This window comes from Rhinatrema bivittatum, chromosome 3 (assembly GCF_901001135.1).
Source record: "Rhinatrema bivittatum chromosome 3, aRhiBiv1.1, whole genome shotgun sequence".
Lineage (NCBI taxonomy): Eukaryota > Metazoa > Chordata > Amphibia > Gymnophiona > Rhinatrematidae > Rhinatrema > Rhinatrema bivittatum.
In genome coordinates, this window is record NC_042617.1 from 179,485,030 (window position 1) to 179,511,646 (window position 26,617).

The following is a 26,617-nucleotide window of genomic DNA, read 5'->3' on the forward strand; positions in this document are numbered from 1 at the left end:
AATAAGTGAAATTCTTTAAACAAGGTTTGCACACTGATTTGAGAAACTTGCTTCCATAGCACTGGCCATACTACTGTCACTATCCAAGGATCCAAATTAATTGCCATCTCTTCTTTCTTTATAGTGTCTCATATTTTTCAACTTTTTCACCTACCCTTTCACTCTGTTTTCTTCTCTTCTTCCCTTCCAGTCTTTTATCTCCCATCTATTCCAGCATCTCCTCCTATTTTTCCATCTCTGCAGTATCCCTACAATACATTTTCTCAACTCTCCACATTGTTTACCCATTGCATCCACCAATCCTCCATTTTTTCTCTCTCTTCTCCATTCACCATTTCCTCCTAGTATCTGCCCTTTTTTCTTCCCCAGGATCTGTTCTTCTTTCCTTCCCCAGCATCTGCCCTTCTTCCTCTCTCCCCCCCCCCCCCCCCCCTTCCCACAACATCTATCCCCTGCCTTCCTCAGCTAACCTGAGTGGTGGGAGCTAATCTTTCCAACCTATTTTCATCATTTGAGCTCGCACCAAGAGCTTGTAAGCTCTTGGTGCGAGATGCACTTAATGGCTGCTGATCTTGCAGTACACAAGATGCACTTAATGGCTGCTGATCTTGCAGTACACAAGATCAGCAGCCAGGAGGTCCTGGTCTGAAGGTACAGCATCTGATGATTTTGGCTGTCTTCAGCAACAACCTATCATATCTAATGGTGTCATTTCTTCAGATCTGCTTCAGATTTATTATCAATTTCCATTTTTAGGCCACTTTCCCGGTTTGAAAATCAAAGCGGTTTACAAAATCCAACACATAACACACAAATCGTAACACCCAAACCAGAACAAAAATTTTACATTTTTTTGCCAGCCACCATCTCTATACCACAAAGAAAAAATTAATGAGCAAAAATTCAAGAATTCTGCAACCCATTGCATAAAGCAACCTGTGGCAGGGTCATACTTAACAGACTGTAACAGAAGGAATAAGCTAGGATTGGCAAGAAAAAACAGGTTTTATTTTTTTTGTAACGTTTTTAGAAAGTTAATTTCATACCAAATCTCTGTAGGTAAACTTTTGCACAGTATTGGAGCTGCTTTGGAAAAAATCTTCAAAGCAAGTGCTTTGCACTGTATGCTCAGTTGGAATGCACAATAGGCCACCTTTACTCAATCTAAGTTCCCTACCTGGACAATATCATTCTAACCCACCCCTCAGATGAGGCAATAATAGTTGCCCTAAGGGTTTGAAATGCAAGAATAAGGAGTTTAAACATAATTCTGGCCTGAACTGCTACCTAATGTAACTTACAGAGCATAATTGATGCACTAATACATAATGGAAGTCTTTTGTATAAGCCTTCATATCACTCTAGTAGGCAAGCTAAAATGCAAAATATTGCAGTAATCTAGTTGGGCAATAACAATTAAGTACATTACTGTCTTAAATGCATTGAAATCTAGAAATTTTACAACTGTCTCACCACTATTAGTTTCCAATATGCTGTTCAGGCTCCCCTTCACTGAGATTCAAAATTTAAAGCAGAATCAAACCTAACTCCTAACATTCTCGCCTCGGATAACAGGCATGTGGGTAGGTTCTCAATAGTGGGAAGTATGTGCAGCTCTGACAGAGCAAAAGGACATAAGATTTACCATACTGGGTCAGACCAAAGGTCCATCAAATCCAATGTCCTGTTTCTAACAGTGGCCAATCCAGGTCACAGATACCTGGCAGATTCCAAAGGTTTGATAGATTCCATGCTGCTTATCCTAGGCATAAGCAATAGATTTCCCCAAGTCTACCTTACTGATGGTTTATGGACTTTTCTTCCAGGATCTTGTCTAAACCTTTTTTAAACCCAGCTAAACTAACATCTTTCACCACATCCTCTGGCAGCAAATTCCTAAGAACATAAGAACATGCCATACTGGGTCAGATCAATGGTCCATAAAGCCCAGCATCCTGTCTCCAACAGTGGCCAATCCAGGTCATAAGAACCTGGCAAGTTCCAAAATCTAAGTCTGTCCCATGTTACTGTTGCTAGTAATAGCAGTGTCTATTTTCTAAGTCTACTTAATTAATAGTAGGTAATGGACTTCTCCAAGAAATTATCCAATCCTTTTTTAAACCCAGCTACACTAACTGCACTAACCACATCCCCTGGCAACAAATTCCAGAGTTTAATTGTGCATTGAGTGAAAAAGAACTTTCTCCTATTAGTTTTAAATGTGCCCCATGCTAACTTCATGGAGTGCCCCCTAGTCCTTCTATTATCCGAAAGAATAAATAACCGATTCACATTTACTCGTTCGAGACCTCTCAGTTTTAAACACCTTTATCATATCCCCCTCAGCTGTCTCTTCTCCAAGCTGAAAAGTCCTAACCTCTTTAGTCTTTCCTCATAGGGGAGCTGTTCCTTCCCCTTTATCATTTTGGTCGACCTTCTCTGTACCTTCTCCATCACAACTATATCTTTTTTGAGATGCAGCAACCAGAATTGTACACAGTATTCAAGGTGCGGTCTCACCATGGAGCAATACAGAGGCATTATGACATTTTTTTGTTTTATTCACCATTCCCTTTCTAAAAATTCTCAACATTCTGTTTGCTTTTTTGACTGACGCAGCACACTGAACCGACGATTTCAATGTGTTATCCACTATGATGCTTAGATCTCTTTCATGGGTGGTAGCTCCTAATATTGAACCTTAGCATGGGTTATTTTTCCCTATATGGATCACCTTGCACTTATCCACATTAAATTTCATCTGCCATTTGGATACCCAATTTTCCAGTCTCACAAGGTCTTCCTGCAATTTATCACAATCTGCTTGTGATTTAACTATTCTGGACAATTTTGTATCATCTGCAAATTTGATTACCTCACTTGTCGTATTTCTTTCCAGATCGTTTATAAATATATTGAAAAGTACAGGTCCCAATACAGATCCCTGAGGCACTCTACTGCCCACTCCTTTCCACTGAGAAAATTGTCCATTTAATCCTACTCTCTGTTTCCTGTCTTTTAGCTGGTTTGCAATCCACGAAAGGACATCGCCACCTATCCCATGACTTTTTAGTTTTCCTAAAAGCCTCTCATGTGGAACTTTGTCAAACGCCTTCTGAAAATCCAAGTATACTATATCTACCGGTTCACCTTTATCCACATGTTTATTAACTCCTTCAAAAAAGTGAAACAGATTTGTGAGGCAAGACTTGCCTTGGGTAAAGCCATGCTGACTTTGTTCCATTAAACCATGTCTTTCTATATGTTCTATGATTTTGATCTTTAGAACACTTTCCACTATTTTTCCTGGCACTGAAGTCAGGCTATAACTGGTCTGTACTTTCCCAGATTGCCCCTGGAGCCCTTTTAAAATATTGGGGTTACATTAGCCACCCTCCAGCCTTCAAGTAAAATGGATGATTTTAATGATAGGTTACACATTTTTACTAATAGGTATGAAATTTCATGTTTTAGTTCCTTCAGAACCCTGGGGTGTATACTATCCAGTCCAGGTGATTTACTACTCTTCAATTTGTCAATCAGGCCTACCACATCTTCTATGTTCACCGTGATTTGGTTCAGTCCATCTGAATCATTATCCATGAAAACCTTCTCCGGTATGGGTATCTCCCCAACATCCTCTGCAGTAAATACTGAAGCAAAGAGATCATTTAATCTTTCTGTGATGCCTTTATCTTCTCTAAGTGCCCCTTTAACCCCTCGATCATCTAACCATCCAACTGACTCCACAGGCTTTCTGCTTTGGATATATTTTTAAAACTTTTTAGTGTGAGTTTTTGCCTCTACGGCCAACTTCTTTTCAAATTCTCTCATAGCCTGTCTTATCAATGTCTTACATTTAACTTGCTAACGCTTATGCATTATCCTATTTTCTTCTGTTGAATCCTTCTTCCAATTTTTGAATGAAGATCTTATGGCTAAAATAGCTTCTTTCACCTCACCTTTTAACCATGCCGGTAATTGTTTTGCCTTCCTTCCAACTTTCTTAATGTGTGGAATACATCTGGACTGTGCTTCTAGGATGGTATTGTTTAACAATGACCACTCCTCTTGCACACTTTTTACCTTTGTAGCTGCTCCTTTCAGTTTTTCTCTAACTATTTTTCTCATTTTATCAAAGTTTCCCTTTTGAAAGTTTAGCACGAGAGCCGTGGATTTGCTTACTGTCCCCCATCCAGTCATTAATTCAAATTTGATCATATTATGATCACTATTGCCAAGCGGCCCTACCACCGTTACCTCTCTCACCAAATCCTGTGCTCCACTGAGAATAAGATCTAAAATTGCTCCCTCTCTCGTCAGGTCCTGAACCAATTGCTCCATAAAGCTATCATTTTTTCCATCCAAGAACTTTATCTCTCTAGCATGTCCCGATGATACATTTACCCAGTCAATATTGGGGTAATTGAAATCTCCCATTATTACCGTACTACCAATTTGGTTAGCTTCCCTAATTTCTCTTAGCATTTCACTGTCCATCTCACCATCTTGGAGAAAAACAAAGAAATGGGCCCATCTCACCATCTTGGCCAGGTAGATGGTAGTATACTCCTATCACTATAGTCTTCCCCAACACACAAGGGATGTCTACACTTAAAGATTTGATTGTGCATTTAGTCTCATGAAGGATGTTTATCCTGTTGGACTCTGCCTTCCCGGAATATAAAGCGCTACACCACCTCCCGGGTGCTCCTCTCTGTCATTGCGATATAATTTGTACTCCGGTATAGCACTGTCTCATTGGCTATCCTCCTTCCACCATGTTTCTGAGATGCCAATTAAGTCTATGTCATCATTCACTGCTATACATTCTAATACATTCTAATTCTCCCATCTTACTTCTTAGACTTCTGGCATTACAATACAAACATTTCAAAGTTTGTTTTTTATTTGTATTTTCATTCTGCTTTTTAATTGATAAGGATAAGTTAGAATTTTTTAGGTCAGGTGAGTTTTTAGTTACAGGCTCTTGGACTATTCTTATTATTGGAGTAAAAATATTTTTTTCCTATCTGTCTTGAGTGTATCATTTTTTTATTTATTTTATTTTTTATTTTTCTACTAACTTCATTGAATGTCCCCTAGTCTTTATACATTTAGAAATAGTAAACAACTGATTTGCATTTACCCGTTCTACTCCATACATTTTTTAGACCTCTATCATATCTCCCCTCAGCCATCTCTTCTCCAGTCTAAAGAGCCCTTAACTCTTTAGCCTTTCCTCAAAGGGCAGAAGTGACCAACTCTGATCCTTGAGAGCAATAAACAGGCCAGGTTTACAGGATATCCACAATGAATATATATGAGATAGATTTGCATACACTGCCCCCATTGTATGAAAATCTCTCTCATCCAGATTCATAGTGGATATCCTAAAACCTGGCCTGTTTGTGGCTCTTGAAGACCAGAGTTGGCCACCCCTGACATAAGGGAATCATTCTGTCCTCTCTATCATTTTGGTCACCCTTCTCTATTCCTTTTCTGCTTCAGCTATGTCTTTTTTGAGAAGCAGTGACCAGAACTGCACACAATAGTCAAGGTGTAGTCGCACCATAGAGCAATACAGAGGCATTATGATATTCTCTCTTTTATTTTCCATTTCTTTCCTAATAATTCCTAGCATTCTATTTGCTTTCTTGAACACTGCCACAGAAGATGTCAGCATATCCACAATAATGCCTAGTTCCTTTTCTTGGGTGGTGATTCCCAATGTGGAACGTTTGCATTGTGTAGCTATAATTTTGGTTGCTTTTCCCTACATGCATCACTTTCATCTTACACTTTATCATCACAATTTCTGTCTTATGTTTAAAATCAACTTGCTTTCTAACAGCAAGGATGTAATAGCTGTTAAGACAGTTTTCAAAAGGCCAGCAGCTCTTTCCTAAGGGGACAAACAATTGGATATCATTAGTGGAGAAAGGGAAGAACTGTGACAGTACGCCTCAGCTAATCACCCTTGCTGTAGAAAAGGGCTCCTTAATATGCACAGATTGAGCTCTCCCTGACAGGAGTGAAGCACTCCAACTGAGCGCCTCGTCTGCCAGGCACACTGATTTGTATCTCTATAACAGGGAGAATATGATCCACCAATTAAAAAGCACTCTGCACATCAAGTACCATCAGAATCGATTCACCCTTGTCAAGGAGGGAGAGCGTATATTCTAGTATGGAAATTAACACTGATATGGTACTGCAATCTGAGTGAGATTCTGACTGGGATCCAGATTGGCAGTGTTTTCTAAAATGTTCTGATATCTGGGTAGTAACCATTTTTTTCAATAACCTTCCCTAAGTGAGAAAAGCCAAAAACAGGACAACAGTTGCAACATTTTGAAGAGTCAGACGAATCTTTCTTTAAAACTAGAGTAATAATGAACTATTTAAAGATAACCGGCAGATGGCCTACGGTGGAAGAAGCAGTTGCTTTCTCCCAACCATATCAGGATGATGTGCAAGAATGGATTTACTAACACCTAGATTCATCAATTTGCGGGTCTAATGCTGACAATAAGGAAAAGGGGCATGGTTAGGCAAATTTTCCTATTACCGCATCGCACAGCTTTTTATTGCATTTGAGGGGGGAGAGAGAGAGACAACATAGATGAATGGGTCAGTTTACTCTCTATATCTGTGTAATGGGGGGACTTTAAATTCAGGGTAAGAGGTTGGGGGTGTTGAAGGCTTGGGGGAGGGGGCAATTAAAGAATACACCATTACAAGTACGTACAGCACAGTACGCACCTGTGAAGATCTGGTGTCATTAGGAGTGCTGAAAGTTGAAAGAAAAGTAAATTTGTTGACTGTACTCTTTACCTATCCTTAGTCTGACTAGAGTATGTTACTGTGTCTGCAGTTATCCTTAAGGACAAATAACACCACATTTTTCCCATGCAACTTGAGTAAATCTGTAGAGTTTGTCACAAATCGGTCCACCAACAATCCTCACTCCAACTCTCCATCCCTCTTGAACTTCATGCCTCCACAAGGCCGATCAGATCAACATATAAAGGCTCTCTCCAGGCTCCCCCAAGCAAAGCCATGGTCCACAACTCCATTCATAAACTAGCACTCTCGACAGCTCCATTGGAATTCTCTTCCCCCCGATATACACCAGGAACAATGCCACCTATCCTTCAGAAAAAAGCTGAAAACCTGGCTGTTCGCCCAAGCATACAGTTGAAGTAGCCCCTTCAACCTATATTGACTCTCCCACCTACCTACCCTTTCCCTATTTCCCCCCTCCCCCCCCCCCATTACCTCCCCTGCTCTCCCTTCCTCTGGAAATGTTATGCTCTACCTAAGATAAATCCCCAGCCAATTTCAGCAACCTTATAATCTTCATATGTCTCACTATTATTCTAGTTCTCTCCAGTTGTTTTAGCTTTGAATTTGTCTTTTCCTCCTATGCCCATGTTTATGCTCCCTGTTCAATGTAACTTTACCTTCTATATTGTTGTTAATTGGTTTTCCCCTAGTTCCATTGTAAACCGGTATGATAAGACCTCGTCTTGAGCATCGGTATATTAAAAGAATTTAAATAAATTTAAATAAATATACAAACTTAATTGAAATCCACCCTGTTCAATTTTGACTCTACTTCACAAATCCATAATCCTTGCTTTAAATAGGGAGTTCCTAAACTGTAGCCTGTGAGTCAGACCCAACCCACCAAGCTTGCTTTGCTGGCCACCATGCATTTGTTTGGCACAGCTGCCTCCAGCCCACGAAGAAATTGTTTTGTGGATTTTTTATACATAGTGGAGGCAGAGAAACTGGCAGGGATGCTCAGGCCCAGTCTGCAGGAGAAGAATAGCGCTGCTGAAAATGCTGCTAGCAGGGAAGCCAGGCTCTGCCAGCAGGAGAAGAGGCCCCCAGACCCATACTATCAAAGCTGCTGGCAGGGAGGGTAGGCCCCACCAGTGGGAGTAGAGGCAACTGGACCACACTGCTAAAGGACACCACTGGGCGAGAGTGAATGAGGTAAAGGAAAGGGTTGAAAGTGAAGTGAGAGAGGGAAGGGATTGAATGAGAAGAGAGGAGAAAGTTGATAGAGAAGAGAGTGAATAGAAAAGGGAGAGGTCAATGAGGAGGGGGGATGAGGGGAGGGGAAAATAAAGAATGAAAGGGATGAGTGAAGGGAACAAGAGGGTTAGAGGGAATGGAAAATAGATGAGGATAAGGGAGGTGAGTGGGAGTGAGTGTGAAGGGAGATAAGTGAATAAGGAGGAGGAAAAGGAGGCATGTCACATATATATGCACGCACATGCCTCTGAGGGAAGGGTAAACCCAGAAGCAAGGTTGGCAACTGCTGAGAAATCTGAAAATATTTTTACTGGCACTCTTTCTATCACATCTGTAGGAACCTTTTCCCAGCATTTCAAATCCTCAAAAGGGCAAGACATGCCCACCCCTGCTCAGCAGACTCCAAGGGTGAAACGCCCTACCCCCAGCTCTTGTTGGTTTGAAATTTTCTATGTGGTCCTTCTCTTGTAAAGTTTAGGGACCCCCCTGCCTTAAGTGGTCCAGTCATGTCCATCCTAAGTTTTCAGTGTGCTGTTAGGTGTTAGTGTAGGTTGATGATATGCTTCTGTTTTTGGAGCTTTTGATAACATTTCTACAGTAGGCAAACTCAGACATACGCCACTGTTTTCAGAAAATAAATAATTTAGAGAAGCACATCTTGTTTTGCAGAGTTCCTTGAACATTTGATTTGAATTGTCACTCCAGAAGAGCACAGTATATAATTGATTTCCTCACAATAAATGACAAGCCTGTAACCTGCTGAACGTTTTCTGTAGTTCGACAGCCATGCATTTTTGACCTGCATGGTTAAGAAATGTGACATGGAAATTCTCCTTTTGCCAGTCTTTATACCCCGTGTTGAAGAACATTAACCTTTAAAGAAGGAGGACTGTTTAGATTGCTCAAATTATCTACCTGTCTGTTTTTAAGTTCTTACTTCTCGCATTCTGTATCTTTTCTTTTGAGTTTATATGAGTTTATTTTTTTAGATTTTTACACATTTTAGAGGGGAAAAGGTATACACTTTTTTTTATTGGAAAAAGAAGAAAACACATTTACTTTTGGGTAAGCAAGAAAGCAAGAATATACAAGAAAATGGTAAAGCCAAAAGAAGAAAAAAAAATCAAGCAATTGATTACCTCTTGCCACCATTTATATTTTGATCAAATCCATTTTAAATTATATGTTTATTTGTTCTGTATTTATGCTTTGCTTGTATTATTGATTCCTCTTCATATCAGGGTCTGAAAACAATTTTCTGTTTCCCATGGATGAATCAAACATAAAATATGCTTATTTAAAAATGTTAAAATTTCAGCAGTTTCATTAGATGTGTGATAACATGACAGCTGAAACTTCAAAATTATACCATACAAATCAGTCCTAATGTCAGACTCTTGAATTCTATATTTTATTTATCAGAAATAAAACTGCACTCATCAGGCAATATTTATTATGATCCTTCCCCTATTCTGCATCTATGGAGAAATAAGCTTAATAAATCAGGCCTATAGTACATTTCAAGAGTAAATATGTCAAGATGTGATATTCATCCTGTATCAAATAAAAAAAAAATGTCTAAGTTGCTTTAATTTTTAAATTTCTTAGGAAGCTTTATCTGCAATTCCTTTGAGGGAAGAGGAACCAGAAGGGAAAAATTGACCTTGTCTGTTAATTCTGATTTTGAGAGTCTTCATACATTAATCTGGAACTTTCTATCTATTTTTTCCTCTGTGGGAGAATATGCAGAGTAGCTACAAAAATGAAGAGTTATTTAGCTTCAGTACTCAATGAGCCCTCCAGTAGGCCTGGATTTTCAGGATACTTAAATATACAAATTGATACATTTTATGGATTAAATATATACAAATACCATGAATATTCATTGTGGGAGTCCGGAAAATCAGATCTGCTTGGTGGTGTTGGGGGAGGGGGGGAGGGGGGGAAGGTGTTGAGAATGGACTTTCAGAAGTAGTGCTATACAGATTCTGTCTCCATGAAAATGGAAAGATGAGGAAAATCATGATGGCTCTTAATTATTTATAGAGGGTAATTTTACACCGCGACACATAGCAGAAAAGTTTGCACATACTTATTATGTATGTGCAAACTTTACTGTAAGCCTCTGACAGAGCAGCGCTGAAAACGCCGGGAGCGAGGAAGTGTGTCACTTGTTCCTGGCAGGGGATTTAAAGATATCAGGGCTCATCGGCATTGAGGATGGATGGGGGGGGGGACAACCTGATTTATACAGTTTAAGAGAACCAGGGAAGGAGGGGGCCTTGACCTTCAAACCTGGGAACTTTTAAGATATGTAAGAGGGGTTTTGGGGGGGGGGGGGTGCACAGCTTGATAGCGCTATGTATGATGATTTGGGGTAGAGGAAGGGGATCGAGTTGCTGGTCCTTTTTATGTATTTATTTATTTATTTATTTTAAACGTTTAACAGCACTGCATGACCTTTTGAAGATATCCATTCAAGTAGCAAGTTCTCTGGCCACACAAGGCTGGATAACTAAGCTTAACCGGTTGTATTCAAACATGGCTGGTTAGGTTTTTAGTTCTCCAACTACATGTAGCTAGATAATTTTAGGCACATAAATTCAGCAGGATGTTCATCCACTCAACGATTTCCTGAATGTGGACCTCAATGGAAATACAACAAAACAAAAAATATTTTGTTTTGCGCACCCTGAAAAATTACTCTCTTCATGACTCTCGGAATAAGAATGAATAGAGAGCACATGTTCTTCCTTTCAAACATAACAGTAACATTTTATTTTATGTAGGAATTAATATTTCCTGGGGGGGGGGGGCAACTTCATACATAGGGACCTTCATTTTTTTCCTGGAAATTTATCAGGGTTTATTTTGAAATGGAGAAAATCAGTAGAAAAAAATTATTCATTTTTGGGGGGAAATATCAGAATTTATTTTGGTGAACAGAAGCCTCCCACTTTCCTATTTCCTCCCAAACCACTACCTGCATAACCTCTTCAAATGACTCTTCAGGTGATCCAGATCCCTTTATCATTCTCCCCAGCATTTCCCTTTTTTCTCCTACTCTCCTTCTGCTCTTCCATTGCCTCCCTTCTTTCCAATCTCATTCCTCTCCCCCACAAGACTCCCCCCCCCAAAGAATTCCCCCCTCACAAAATCTTCCTCCCCCCCAAAGATTATTCATCCTTACCAGCTGTGGTGACTCCAGTCTCCTCCTCCTCCTCTCAAATTTCAACAACTTGCTAATGTTCCCATGCACTGCAGTGCAGCCCAGCATTGCATTTCTGAGTCTCTGCGGAGCCAGAGGGGCCTGTAGCCTGCTGGGTAATGTTTCTGGTTGGGAGGAGCTGCCTCTCTATATTTCAGTGGGTGACTGTGAAACTGTGCTCTGGCTGGTTCTTCAGCTCCAGCCCTATTCCAGGGTAAACAAGCAAACTGACCCGTCTCCCAACAGCAGCCATGCTGTATCTACTACAGGAGCCAAGAGGAGCTATGCAGGCTCAGTCCTCTGTGACCTCATCCTTGTGCACCAGGAAAGCCAGCTCACAGAAATGAGGTCACACAGAATTGAGCCTGCGCTGCTACTGTTGGGGGGGGGGGGGGGGGGGGGGGGGGAAGGGCTGATGAATATTTGGGCTGATGAATATTTTGGCTGTTTGGGGGAAGGGAAGAACTAGAAATACAGCAGGTTCTTCTGCCTGTGCTGTCTTCCGGAAGCTGTTGAAATGTGGCATCTGCAGCTTTTTTGTCACATAAAATTAGGGTTAAAATCAGTTTAAACCAATTTTCACCATGGAATATTCTGGGAATTTATGGGTAAAAATTGGTTTAAACTGAAAATGAAGGACCCTACTCATACCACCCAAAGAGAGCTTCATTCAGTATTTCCTGTTATCGCTGTGGTGCCTTAAAGACTCTCTTTCCTGTCTTGAGCCATCATATATTCCTAACTGAGCATGAAATGACAAAAAAATGCCATTCCTGTTGGTCATTATTATTACAGATTCTTAACCATGTTCTACTTTAAGTAGAATAAAGGCATTTCAGTCTTCAAAATCAATATATATGCAATATAGTCCATTTACTAAAGGAAATTCTTTTTTTTTTTTGTGTGTGTGTGTATAGGATCTTGTTCAAGGACAAAGACAGGAACTGGGAGGAAATTGAAAGCAAATTACGAGCAGAAAGTGAAATCCCTATTTTGAAATCTGCAAGCATGGTATGAAACTGTTAGATAATGTGAAGTTGACATTTTCAACTATTACTGCTTCTAGTACACAGTTGTGACTGTTCTGTGTTTCAAACAAAAAGATGTGTGTATTAATGTATTTTCTGAATGTTTGTTGAATTTGATCTTAATAATACACAGTGATGTGATGAGCAAACTTCAAGTATAGTTCTGCACCTCTGACTTATTCTACATCGACATTTTCAGTCCAAGATCTAATTTGTTTCAACTAAATATATATAACTCCTGGGGGAATTCTACTCGAAAAAATTACAATTTCTGCACACTATTTTAAAATTCTACAAAATTCTGCAGACTTTGTTTAGTTAACATAATGGGATCGATATTCAAAATCCATTTAGACAGAAAACCTAATAGTCTAAATGGCATACCCGGTTATATTAAGCCCTGATCTGGCTAAATTCTAGCTGGGTAACTAGTTACTGGAAGCGTAAATGTATGCTTTATGTATGCTCCAGTGTTATCACCAGAGTAACGCTTGAAGTGGCCGGGATCGCATTATTCTGTGATCCTGAAGTAAGAACTGGCCCAGTTAAGGTACTGAGTAGGTAGATGGGAGGGTGTCAGATGCAGGGGTGGGGGGGCTGTTAGGGGGTAGTAGATGGGATTTAAGTTTCTATTTAGCGGGAATGGAAAGAAGGGGGAGAGCCAGGCCCAGCGTCACAGTTTAATTTTTAGTTTTATGGTGAAGGGGTTAGGAGAGGGGTCTGGGGGCAGCAGATGGCTGATAATCGGGAGATGGGAATCGGCCATATTTTAATCCTGGCCGGTTAAGCCTAAAGTTACCCAGCTATATGTAGCCGGATAACTTAAACATCCCACTGAAAAAGCAACTTTTATCCCGCTGAATATATGGGACAAGTTATCCAGCTAACCTTAGCCAGATAACTTGTCCACTACCCGGCCTAATGAATTATTTGCCTCTATATAATTACTATCTGCGTGATAACTTAGCAGTGCAATACAGAAAAACTTTATTATTAAAAGATGAAGAATTTTACCATCATAAGGCAGATTGCTTTCTCCTCCCTTAGGCTTAACGACCCTTCCTAGTGCTTTCCCCTTTATGGTTTCAAAACCTTCCCCATACGTGATCTCTTCTCCCCTTAGGATGGCTACCTCCCCATTCCCCCAGGGTTGACCCCTCTCCCATTCCTTTCCCCCCATCATCTTTTCCTCTCTGTTCCACCAGGCTGAAAACACCCCACTATTCTCACTCTTTCTCTCTCTCTCCCTGCCCCCTAGAAAGCCCCCACAAGGCTTGAAACCCTCTCCAGCTCTCACTCTCTACTCCTCCCAGTATTCCCCCCCTCATCCCAGCAAAACCCCTTAGCTTTCTCTCTCTCTACTCCCTTCTCTTTTAGCAAGATCCCCAGCTCTCTTCTATCTTCCCCCAATCTCACCGTCTGTTTTGCTCGTTCAGTCTCCATCAGATCCCTTGTGCACCCTCCTTCGTTCAGACCACATAGGTAAAGGTCGACACTGCAGACTTCTGGCCTGTGTGGGCCAACTCTGTCTCTCACAACTCTCTTCCAGTCTGCATAGGCCATCCTGCCACTAGTCCCTGCTCATGTCCAGCTGACACCGGCATTATTTCTTCTGCTATTCTGGCCTAGGCAGGCTTCCACTGACATTGCTACAGCTGCTGCTTTCTGGTCCCCATGCTTAATTCTATGGGGCAAATGCAAAATTCTGCACAGAAGAGAAATTCTGCGCAACTGGAGTGGAGAAATTAACTAGTGATTAGAGCAGCAGGCTAAGAACCAGGGAAACTATGGTTCAAATCTCATTGACACTCCTTATGACCTTGAGCAGTTACTTCACCCTCCATTGCCTCAAGTACAAATTAGATTGTAAGCACTCTGGGGATAGGAACATTCCTATTATACCTGAATGTAACTTCCCTTGATCTACCAGTGAAAAGGCATGAACTAAAGAGCTGGGTTAAAAAAAAAAAAAAAAAAAAGGTTTGGACAAGTTTCTGGAGGAGAAAACCATAAACTGCTATTATCCACATAGACTTGGAGAAAGTCACTACTTAGCACTGCAGAATAGCCGCATGGGATCTATTTATTATTTGGAATTTTCCAAGTACTTATGACCTGGACTGGCCACTGTTGGAAACAGGATACTGGGCTTGATGGACCCTCGGTCAGACCCAATATGGCAATTCTTATGTTTTTATGTAAATAAAATAAATAACTACACAATGCAGAATTCCCCCAAGAGTAGTAAATGTTGAAGGAGAGAGGGAAAATATATTTATTTTAGATTTCTTTCTAAAATGAAGTCTATGTAAAACTGGAAGTATTCATTCATCAAAGTCAGTTTCGAAACTGGGTTAAGATTTTCGATTTTAAAACATTTTATGTTAAGCAGTTTTTCTCATATTGTGTCCTTGTCATAAGTCAGTGATGAGAATTGTAGCAGAATTCTCAGAATCATGGGAATCTGAGAGGAGTTGCAATATGACCCCTGGAGCTGGACTGAAACCACCATCTCATTTCACTTTGGCTATTTGAGCTGGGATTTGAACTGGCAGTCCATTGGTTATTATATGGAGTGTAGTTCTGTCACTCTGGTAACTCATGGGGTGTTGCAAGGGTTTGTTTTTTCACCCTGTAAGCTTAATCTTTATTGGAACTCTTTGGGTTGGATTATTCAGACATTAAATGTAAAGTATTTATGATATGTAGACAACTTACAGTTGCTTTTGCCTCTGGGTCAGGACCATCATTTGGTCATTCAAAATTTAACTGATTGCACTTCAGCAGGAGTTGGAAAGAAACATGTTACAGTTAAAGTTAGCTAAAATGAAGTTTTGTGGATTGGAAGGGATGATTCTTGCAATAGGTTAGACCAGGGGTCAGGAACCTTTTTGGCTGAGAGAGCCATAAACGCCACATATTTTAAAATGTAATTCCATGAGAGCCATACAATATGTTTAAAACTAAATACAAGTAAATGTGTGCATTTTATGTAAGATCACACTTTTAAAGTACAATAAGTCTCTGAAAATATTACACCAGGCCTTAAGACACCAATACATCTCCTATTAGGAAAACGGACCAAGTCAGGCTGCTATAGAGTCCTACACAGAAACTACACGCCAGCAGAAAACCTCACCTGAATCACGTGCTGTCCCTCACCTAACATAGAATAAAGAGACCAAAACGCATAACAAGAAGCATGCAGACAAAAACTGAATTGGAAACTGCAACAAGCCAGAGTCTCTGTATGCAGTGTAACAAAGGAAAAAAGAAACATCACACATCCTTATAAAACAAATCAAGAAATATAAAATCATCAGCAGTAAAACTGTACTAACAAAAAGAACATATTTCGAAACAGCTGATGAGTGGAATATCCAATAATTAAAAACTCATATAAAACATTTCCAGATACCAACAAAATATTTCAAAATAGCAGACACAAAGATCCAGTAATGAAAAATAATAAGGATACAAAAATTTTTTTGCTCTGCATACCTGGGAACGTTTGATATCCAGGTGTCCTGAGATTGTTCTGAATTAGCAGGAGGTGGGGTGGTTTGCTTGGAACTTTCTCCTCTCTCAGTCACATACCAGCGCTCTCTCTCACACTGGCTCTCAATGACACACCTATACACACATGCTCTCAGTCACTCACATATACAAATGTTTTTTCTCTCTCACTTATATAGGCTCTTAATTACACATTTACACACATGCTGTCTATCTTTTCACGCTTACACACACACAGGCTTTCAATCACATAAATACATGCTGTCTTTTTCTCTCACACACAGACTCTCATTCACATGCTTACAAACATGTCCTCTCTTTCTCTCATTTACACACAGGCTCTCAATCACATACTCACATGCTCCCTCACCTAAATCAGCTCTCAATCACACACAGACACACATGGTCTCTCTCTCTCATTTAAACACAGGCTCTCAATCACATACTCACATGCTCCCTCACCTAAATCAGCTCTCAATCACACAGACACACATGGTCTCTCTCTCTCATTTAAACACAGGCTCTCAATCACATACTCACATGCTCCATCACCTAAACCAGCTGTCAATCAGACACAGACACACATGATCTCTCTCTTACTTATACACACAGGCTCTTAATCATACATACACATGATCTCTCTCACACACAAAGGATCTCAATCATACACACATACTCTTTCAAACAAACAGGTTTTCAATTACAAACTTACACATACAGGTTCCCAATGGTAAACTTACATTCATGCTCTCTCTCTCACAGGCAGGATCTCAATCACAGACATACTCTCTTTCACATATACAGGCTCTCAATCATTCACATACATGCAATCTCTCACTCACACACACAGGATCTCAAACACACATGCTTGCTCGCTCATTCACTCTCTCTCTCCCCCTTTCCCCCCCCCCCCCCCCCCCGGGGAACTCGCGGCAGCAGCAGCCACCTCCCAACGCTAACCTCCTTCATTTTCAGCCCTCGCGGAGGCGAAGGCGGAGTCCCATCGGCCGCGGTTGAAGATTTTCATTTTCCTCCGAGCCGCGCTGCAGTCTTCTTCCCGCGCAGGCACCCGATGCTCTCCACTTCCTCTTCCGGGCCGCGGGAAGAAGAGAGCACCGGCGTGCTCTCTTCTTCCCGCGGCCCGGAAGAGGAAGTGGAGAGCATCGGGTGCCTGCGCGGGAAGACCCGCGCAGGCACCCGATGACTCCAGCGCTGGCACCCGGCGACTCCCGCGCAGGCACCCGGATGACTCCAGTCGGCGTGCTCTCTTCTCCTCCCCCCCGCGGCCCGGAAGAGGAAGTGGTGAGCATCGGGTGCCTGCGCGGAAGAAGAGACCACGCTAGTGTGGTCTCTTCTTCCCGCGCAGGCACCCGATGCTCTCCACTTCCTCTTCCGGGCCGCGGGGGGGGGGGGGAGGAGAAGAGAGCACGCCGGTGCCGCTGACTCCAGCTGTCCTGCCGCGTTCCGCCCGGGCTGACAGCATTTTAAGCCCGGGCGGCGGAGGACCGGGGAGCAGCTGGGTCAGCGGGGAACCGCGAAGTATGGCGACACGTGTCTGCGAGCCAGATGCAGCCCTCAAAAGAGCCATATCTGGCTCGCGAGCCATGGGTTCCCGACCCCTGGGTTAGACAAACTAGTTATTGACCAGCTTGAGTTGCCTATCAGCATGGATGTGAGGAATCTTGGGGTGAGCCATTACATCTGTGCAGTCTCCCATTCATTTTTTTGCACAGCTACGTCTTATCTGCCAGGCTCCACATTTTTTTTTAATTCTTTATTTATCTCATTTTACAAATTAAATATTATAATTTGTATATAAGAAATACATGGTTATTCAGAGAAAAGAAAAAAAAAAAGAAAAAGTTTAACATAACTAAATCACAATATCATAATACAGACTCTGTATCCATTTAACCAAAAATCATTTTAAACAGGGGGAGATCCCATGTAAATAATAAGAGAGCATTATCACAACATTTAGATACAAGGAAAAGCCCTAACGCATAATTCCAGCTTTCATTTAATTTGAAACTATAATAGGAGTTTGGATCATGGACTTTTTCGCATCAAGAAAAACTCTTAGTTGTTCAACTGAGAAAAATATATTTCCCTGTACATACCAGGATCATTCCAGACGGTGGGCTATATTCCCTGTCCAGCAGATGGAGTCAGAACACAAAATTCCCAGGGGAGGAACCATATAACTACGCCTCCCCTGTAACAGCTCTCAGTAACGTTCTGACTCCAGCAGATGTGAGCAGGGGACTTGTGGTCCCCAGCTTGTTAGCTTAGGGCTACCTCCTCAGGGGGATCAAGTTTAAAAAAAAAAATAAATAAATAGGAAGTTTTAAATTTACAGTTTAGGTCACTTTGCTAAGGCTCCTCTTACAGCAGGGGGAGAGCTCTCCGCTGGTGCTGGCTCATCGCTCTCTAGCCTGGTGACTTGCTGACAGGCTGTTGCCTGTTTTCTTTCTTTCTTTTCTCATTTTCCTCACTGAGGGCTCAGTTGGGGTAAGTGTATTTTTGTTTCATCTTCTTTTTCAGCAGAAGACTGCAATTTTTGGACTCCGTTCGGCTCTCTGAGGTGAAAGTCGGTTGCGCCGGCCTCTCCCTCCTGACCCAGGTTTTCCCCCCTCCCTTTTGGGGAGCGACTGACGTCCCGACCTGCGGCCCCGCGAAGCACCATTCCCCGGGGCCGCCTGCTGTCGGGAGGTTAATTCCCCATTGGGTCTTCTTTAGGTTGGTGGGGGACCGCGGCAAGCGTCCGTTGCCGGGTCGGCACTCATTTTAGGCACGAACCACCTGTAGAGCTTCCCCCTCCTCTCTCTCTCCCTGCGGCGATGCAGTCCGCGGCGCCTTGTGAGGGGTTACCAGATTCGGCAACTGCGTAACTGCTTTAAGAAACGCGATCAAGTTACTGTCATACACTCACTGATCAACAATCACATCAGCCACTGTATCTCTCTATTCCTTGGCATAGCTCCGTACTCCTCCAGTTTTTAAGAAAGCATGGCAGCTAAAGTTTTGATAGAGGCCAAAGCCAATTACCGTGTTATGCCAATTGTGCATCAGTTACACTGGCTTCCCATTTAGAGCAGGATACAATTTAAAACACTTTGATTTACACATTGGAAAACAAAGCAACTGGCCCTGAATATCTTTCCCAACTTTTGCTCTCCTACACCCTTACAAGGGAGCTGTGATCTTCCCAACAGGCTCTTTATTCTCCCCTTTACAGGCGTCACCTAGAATAACATGCAGGAGACGTCATACATTCTCTGCTTCTGTGCCCATAAAATATGGAACAAGTTATGTCTAAATCTACACTTGAAAACTTGCTACCTTACCTTCTGGGGAAAAAAAGTCAGATTGGCTGTTTAGCTAGGCCTTCCAGACTTCACAGCAGAGATTCATCCTCTAGCATATACCCACTGGGTATCCATTACTTATATACTCAGTACCTTGCTCCTCTATGTAATTGGCTTTGGACCTATCTTTAGGAGAAAACAGAATATCAAATGCTTATAAATAAATATTTGAACAACCAGCACTGCAGATTAAGTATTTTCATATGTTCATATTCTTTTCATATGTTTAGAAATGTTAAAAGAAATGTAGATCATGTTCTGGTGTGATAGCCAAAACAAAGTTTTCAAGTGAGTCTATCTCCCAATTGGTCTGTTTTCATGTATTACTAGATTTAATGGAAAATGCAAGAGAAGTGTAAATCAGTCACTCATTGAGCCAGAAGACAAATTAAATTATTAAGGAAGGGAAATTGAATTTTGTCAAGTCTGGATGACTGATGGCTCAGGTTGTACCTATAAACCATGTCACTCCTTGACCTTCCTGAGTACTTTGATGAAATAAAATATATTTAGATCTTATCAGCTTGAATCTTCAGTAAGGCATCAGCTTTTCTTTTGTGGTAGTTCATAACTGATATATATACAGCTTAGATTGTGACTGTTACAACGGCCTCCATTGACATGAGTGATTTAAAAACAAAGAAATAAAATCAGAATACTGTAAGATCATATGCAATGAAAAATAAATTTGGTAATGGAGCAGTTGAACATTTAGTTGTGCTAAACCTAACTTCTGATAACAATTATATGCACAGGACCTCTTGCCTCATTAGTTTTCACCTTTTTGTCAGCAGTCAGAGAAGCCCATGGAACATGAGCTTTCATGCTACAGGTGTCAGATGCCAGCTGGAAATACAGTATTAATGCTTATAGCTGACTTTTAGAATACTTGTTAGTTAAATGTTGGTGTTTAGATGGCTTCTCCATCCCCCCTGAAGTTGTATAGTTTTGCAACTATGGCAAAGCTGTTCAGTGCACAGCAGTTGCCTCAGCTGGCTTGCTTTCCAAAGTTAGAAAAGAAAGTGCAATATTTCTAGCATATAGCAATACTTTATCTATTAAACGTTTCAATGTAGATTGTCAATTTGAAAATTCTATATGCCTCTTCTCTTCAAATTATCAGAATCTATGGGAATGACCATGTTTGGAAAGGATCACAAATTACCTCATATGGCATGTGATATAATATAGTGCATGATGTCATTGCTTTCACTACAGCAAATATAGATCAATCAGCTCTAGCAAGTGTGAGGTAATCTCTATTGTTACTGGTATCTGCTTCTAGAGGCTCAGTAGAATTGTGTGTAAAACTGCTTAAAGACGTTCAAAAAGACTGATATAATATTAATATTGACATGCATTACTACTATTTGTATTTTTTACTTTAAGAATTAGATCTTTTTAAAGGATCCTATTGAGTACTGCAAATAGGGGAGGGTTTAAAATGGGATGACCACACAAAAATCGTCTATACCTATAACCACAAAGTATATGTAGCAAAATACAGTACAAGCTTTAAAATAAACCATAAGAGCCCCTCCCCCCTCATCTATCATAGTCAACAATAAACCCCTGACCCTTTCTACAGTGCCCTCCCCTTACCTTCCCCCCTAATCAAATTAAACTGGAAAGAGGTATTTTATTCAGGTCTATTTTTCTGGGAGGTTTGGCTTTTGTGTGAGTAGAAGAGAGCTGCGCTGGGGGAAGGCAGCCCAGCTCTCACTAGTATACATTTATTTTTTAATTCATAAAATATTTGTGTAAGGAACAGTCATATCAGGAACTGCTCCAATGTAAAGTAGTTGATTGGTATGATTATATTCCTATGTTTGTATAGTTCTTATTCTCATGTATATCTCTCATTTAAACAAAAATGTATAATTCAACTTGTAAAATGTCATAAATACTTCCCTTAATTGAAAGCTTTTTTAATTATCATACCCATAACATTTGACATGATGCCATGTTTAGAAATTCTGCCTCAGGGGTGAATGATGTATCTAACAGGGGTCTAAGAATTCATTCAAATGCCAACTTGCAGTTTTTCTATAAGAACTTGAGTATGATTATACTGATGAGCTACTTTACGATCAAAGCAGTTTCTGATATGGCTGCCCCTTCCACAAATACTGTGTGAATTAAAAAAAAAAAAAAGTGTATACTGGTGAATTTATATTGGAGAATATTGCTGTTTAACCGGGTTCGGAATTTCCTAATAAGTCTATGAATAGATGATAGCAACCCCATGCCTCTGGACCACCTCCACTTGCCACATACATTTAAATAGGAGTGGTGCTAACACAGATCATTGTGGAACTCCAAATTCCAGAGGTCATGGGGATGACTGTAACCCATTCCACAGAACACTATACACAGGACTGTCAAAAATGAAGAGAGCCATGAATCCACTCACTCCTGACTCACAGTCTGTTCAGTAAACAGTTTTTTCTTAACCAAAATAAAAATGCTAGTAAAGCAAAATAATTTTTTCCATTTATGTTATAAAACATTTTATAAGGAGAGCAAGCTAGTAAATGTAGACTATGTAATGAAACAAAATAAAATTTTGAAATATTTAGTTTTGTTTGTAAAATGGTATGGAGAAATAGTTTTATTTTTTTGTTTTCTCTGCTGAGCCTGGCCCATTGTTTTTTCTTCAAAGCCCACTGCACCAGCAGGTCAGTGAGTCAAACTGTTCTTTGATCTGATTTCTAACAAGAGAAAAATTTGATTGCTTGATTTTACTTCATCTAATTTAAAAATGACATCAGTCTGTAACAGAGTAAACACAACAGGAGAGGTTAAAAGAATGAGAGATGATTTAAAAAAAATGGAAGAATGATTATGGGCTTGGAAGATGTGCTAAAGACTTTTAAAAATTATGCATATCGGATACCATTTATGAATTAGAAAGGCAAGTACTGACAACTACTAATTAGGAATGGGATCTAGGAGTAATTATCTCAGATAACCTGAAGTTTGCTAATCAGTGTGAAAAAGCAGTACGGAAAGCTAGCAGCATGCTTAGGTGTGTAAGACATGGAAAAAAGGAGATACTGTATTTGTACAGGATACCTCTGAAACCTCACCTGAAATAATGTGCTTAGGTCTGATGCTTACACCTTAGTAAGCAATACCTAGCAAATCAGAGGTCTTAAGGCAAACTCTATGCCAAACTATAAATTTATTTTTAACAAACTTTGTTACAACAATCATTTACAAGAATTATTTTATAGCAAACAGTGGACCACTCCCCTATCCTAATAATAACCATTACTTTCCATAGCTAAAAATACTCTATTATCAAACTCACTCTTGCTTTACCCTCCAATCACCCCAATCATACCATACGTATATCTCACACACTCATGTCTCTTTTATATCTCTCAAGCAACACAATACTATCATCAGATGTTCTGTTTATCAGGATCCTTCCTTTCCAAAAGAGTATTGTTTCTACAATGAAAATTCTCCTTTATATCTCTCACACAACATAATATTATCAGCAGATATTCTTTTTGTGTCAGTCCAGTCCAACGAGAGCCTCGTTTCACCCTGCTGCCCAGGGCTTCTTCAGGGACATCACTTTTTAACTTTCCAACGCAATATTCTTTAGTTGCCTAAGGTGTCTTATTAACTGATGTATGGTGGTCCACCATATGGTGCTGTAATCATGTCAAAATCTACAATGTAATGAACATAATCATAGCTATTTGTACATAATAGCCTTTTAACTTTTAGGAAAAGACTTAAAACCTGGCTCTTTCACCAAGCCTTCACCGATCCACCAGACAATCACTAGTTTGACCTTCACTCTTACCCGACCTGGCATTTACACTCACGAATGGACTCTGACTCTTCCAGGTTAAAGCACCTATTAAGCTTTTAACCGTACACTCGACGGTAACACTTATATTTTTCCTGCCTTATCTTCCTTCCAGCTTGTCGCAAGCTTCCAAGTTCTCTTTCCCTGTTGATTGTAATTTTTGACTTATTCCTACCTATTGTTTACCTCTCGTTTACTTGAATTGTTACTCCAGTTATTCCCTTGTTAAATGTAAACCGATCCGATATGGTTATTACTATGAAGGTCGGTATAAAAAACTGTTAAATAAAGAAATAAATAAATAAATAATGCTTAATATTATGCCTTATAATGTATCTAATATGATTATCATTAACAGATAGTATTGGAGTAAACATTACTAATGTTTAATTCACATATTTTCATTCAGCACTCTTCCATTCACAACATTTTCATACCAAACTGATTGCATCCCTCTGGTGAATCCTGGCTTACTATCTTCACTTTTGTCTGGTGCATTTCCAAATCTTGTTACTTGCTATTGTTCCTTCATAATCCACTTTGTTTCCTTCCCAAACCTGCAAGTATGTTATGTCCCCATCATTATAGCAATTAACGCGAACTTTATGTAGCATACCATCTATTACTTTTTATAATATCTATTTCTCGATGTCAGGAATTAAGCACTTTAAAGTGTACACTTACTGCATCAATATGTGAACTGCAGGCCACTGCAATGGTTCAACTAACAAGCGATTCACCCGTGCTTATCCAGTCTTGTCTTCTTATCGGGCCATAGCCCCAATATTGCGTACGTGTGCGTAACCTGCCTATTCCTATGCTTTTAAATTCACTTTAGCCAATTACTACCCTATATTCCCTGTGACATCAACCCTACATTCGGGCTCTTTCACTAAACTTTATCAGTGTCTCCATTACTATAATAACGAGCTTGTAAATACTCATCCGGGGATCTTCAATAGACTTTATTGATAGAGTCCAAGCTAACAAACTAGTGACTTTCTATAATAAAACCTCTTTACCCCCGATAACATAACCTATCCACTATTGTCTGCCGATACTAATAAAAACCTAATTCTTCAAGGCTTGAACAAAGAATTACATATAGACCCAATTCTACAAAAAATTGCTGTGCCTCTCCACAACTGATCCAGGGAATGTCACACCGAAATAATTTAAGGCAGTCACAACGAAATGAATGAAGGCAGTACTGTAACACCATTTCACATCTCTCCCTATATTTTTTACTCAGACGAATGCTCAACATAAACTGATCTATTACTAAAGCATTCCACAAACTCTCAATACCTTAAATTATGTTGCTATAAAATGTCTAATGCAGGCAATTGAAAATCATCATATTTATGAAGTGTAGAATGCATCCCATTCCACTGCATCGTTTAACCCTGTCGGGGCTGCCGTGTTCCCATTGTATATATATTTTTGCTCAATTCTCTTTAATATTTTTTTTTCACCCCCTTGTTGCTGAATATGACATTATTGAATAACAAAAAATTTAAGATGTTCAATGTTATGTTGAGCTTCCTGCCAATGAGCTACAAGTGGTGCTCCTACTTTACCTATTCTTAATCTGCTTTTGTGTTCAGTAATTCTTGTTTTTATTTGTCTCTTAGTGTAACCAATATAAATAAGGTCACATGGGCAAACAATTGCATATATATATGAAGAATTACATGTATATCTGCCTCTTATCACATGTGGATATCTCATGGAAGGACATTAAACGATTTCACAATGAGCACGTTGTTACAGGCAGCAAACTCTCCACAAGAATATTGTCCCCACGTGTCGTCATTTTCATGTATATTTTTATATGTAAGCATGGATCTCAGATTTGCACCTCTTTTCATAGCAAAAATAGGGGGGTCCTCAAAGCCCGGTGACATTTTTACCACAGCCCAATGTTTCATGATAATGTTTTTAATCATTTTAGATTTAGAAGAGAATGGGAGACTACAAATGGGTCTTACAATTTGGTTCCGGGGTGTCCCCAGCAACAGATTCTGCCTATTCGTATATAAGGCTCTCTTCTAAGCCTGTTTTATGCATTTATTTGGATATCCTCTCTTCCTGAATTTTTCCATTAATACAGTAGCTCTTTTTTTATATTCATCAGTGGATGAACAAATCCGTCTATATCGATGGAACTGGCTTATAGGAATGCTTTCCTTAAGCTTTTCGGGATGGAAGCTTTCAAAATGTAAAGTAGTGTTTCTATCTGTTGGTTTCACATATATCGATGTATACAATTTATTATTACATAAATGTATGTTGACATCTAAATATGACACTTGCATGGGACTGAATTGTAACGTGAATTTTACATTTTCATCACAGGAATTCATGTACTGTTCAGAATCATTCAGGGCCCTCACATCCCCATTCCATATCTAAAATAAGTCTATATATCTTATGTAAAACCTCACATCTGATGATAGTATTATGTTGCATGAGAGATATAAGAGAGACATGAGCGTGTGAGATATACGTATGGTATGATTGGGGGTGATTGGAGGGTAAAGCAAGAGTGAGTGTGGTAATAGAGTATTTTTAGCTATGGAAGGTAATGGTTATTAATAGGATAGGGGAGGGGTGCACTGGATGCTATAAAATAATTCTTGTAAATGATTGTTGTAACAAAGTTTGTTAAAAATAAATTTATAGTTTGGCATAGAGTTTGCCTTAAGACCTCTGATTTGCTAGGTATTGTTCACTGAGTTTTCAGAGGATATGTGTGTAGTTGTTTACCTTACACCTTAGTAAGGACATTAAGAGGATGGTGCAGAATCTATTACACAAGCCCAGGACAGTCTGGCTGAAGGCTCTATAGAGGCACAGTTTGACGCTGGCTGCCACTCATTTCCAGTCCTGGAGGCATTTAAGTTCCTCCTCTTCCCTCAACACATATTTGGCAGCAACTTTACCTGAGCCCTTCCCACTGAAGAAACTGCTTCTGTTGGTTGTCCCAGGCTGTGCTTTTTGACTTTCCCCATTAGCACTGCCATGAGCCCAGGACAACTGGGCTAAAGACTGGAGCTGGGGATCTGACACTGGCTGCTATTCTAATATAATTTCCAGTACTTGGAAGCATTTGAGCCTTCCTCCCACTGTCAGGGCCCCACCAAAGGGGCGTACTAAAGAACAACTACCCTTTGAATCCCAAAGGCTTGGAGGAGATTTATAGATGCTATTTGATGCTATTAATAGGAAAAACTGTGAGCATTTATTTTATTTTTGTTATTTTTCTGTTTGAGTTTTATATGCTATTAATCATACTGCAAGGGGGGTCATTTTCAAAACCAATTACATGCATAAAACTAGGTTTTATTTGCTTAGTTCTGAAGTTAACCTGAGCTCATTGTGCATAAAAGTATGCACATTGGCTGATTTTGTGTGTACTTTTACACATACAATGGAGGTGGATGGCGGTACAGTGGAGGAGTTGGGGCAAAGTTGCTTGAAACAGGTCTAACTTTGTTTCGGCCATTTACTTAAGTATTTTCAAAACAAACTTAGATGCAGATGTTCACTTAGGGCCTGATTTTAAAAAACATTTACTCAAGTAAAACTGAGATTTACTTGAGTAAATACACTTTACTCGAGT

General features: G+C 40.0%; 1 protein-coding gene across 10 annotated transcripts in view; it reads left to right on the forward strand.

Annotated features, from left to right (window-relative positions):
- Positions 1 to 26,617, forward strand: part of CEP170 (centrosomal protein 170) — a 350,277-nt gene that overhangs the window by 280,414 nt on the left and 43,246 nt on the right. For all 10 annotated transcript variants that reach the window (XM_029593969.1, XM_029593972.1, XM_029593975.1 and 7 more), the window contains one exon: positions 12,172 to 12,265. In XM_029593969.1, the coding sequence (XP_029449829.1) occupies positions 12,172 to 12,265 (94 nt within the window). The remainder of the gene's footprint in view (positions 1 to 12,171; positions 12,266 to 26,617) is intronic.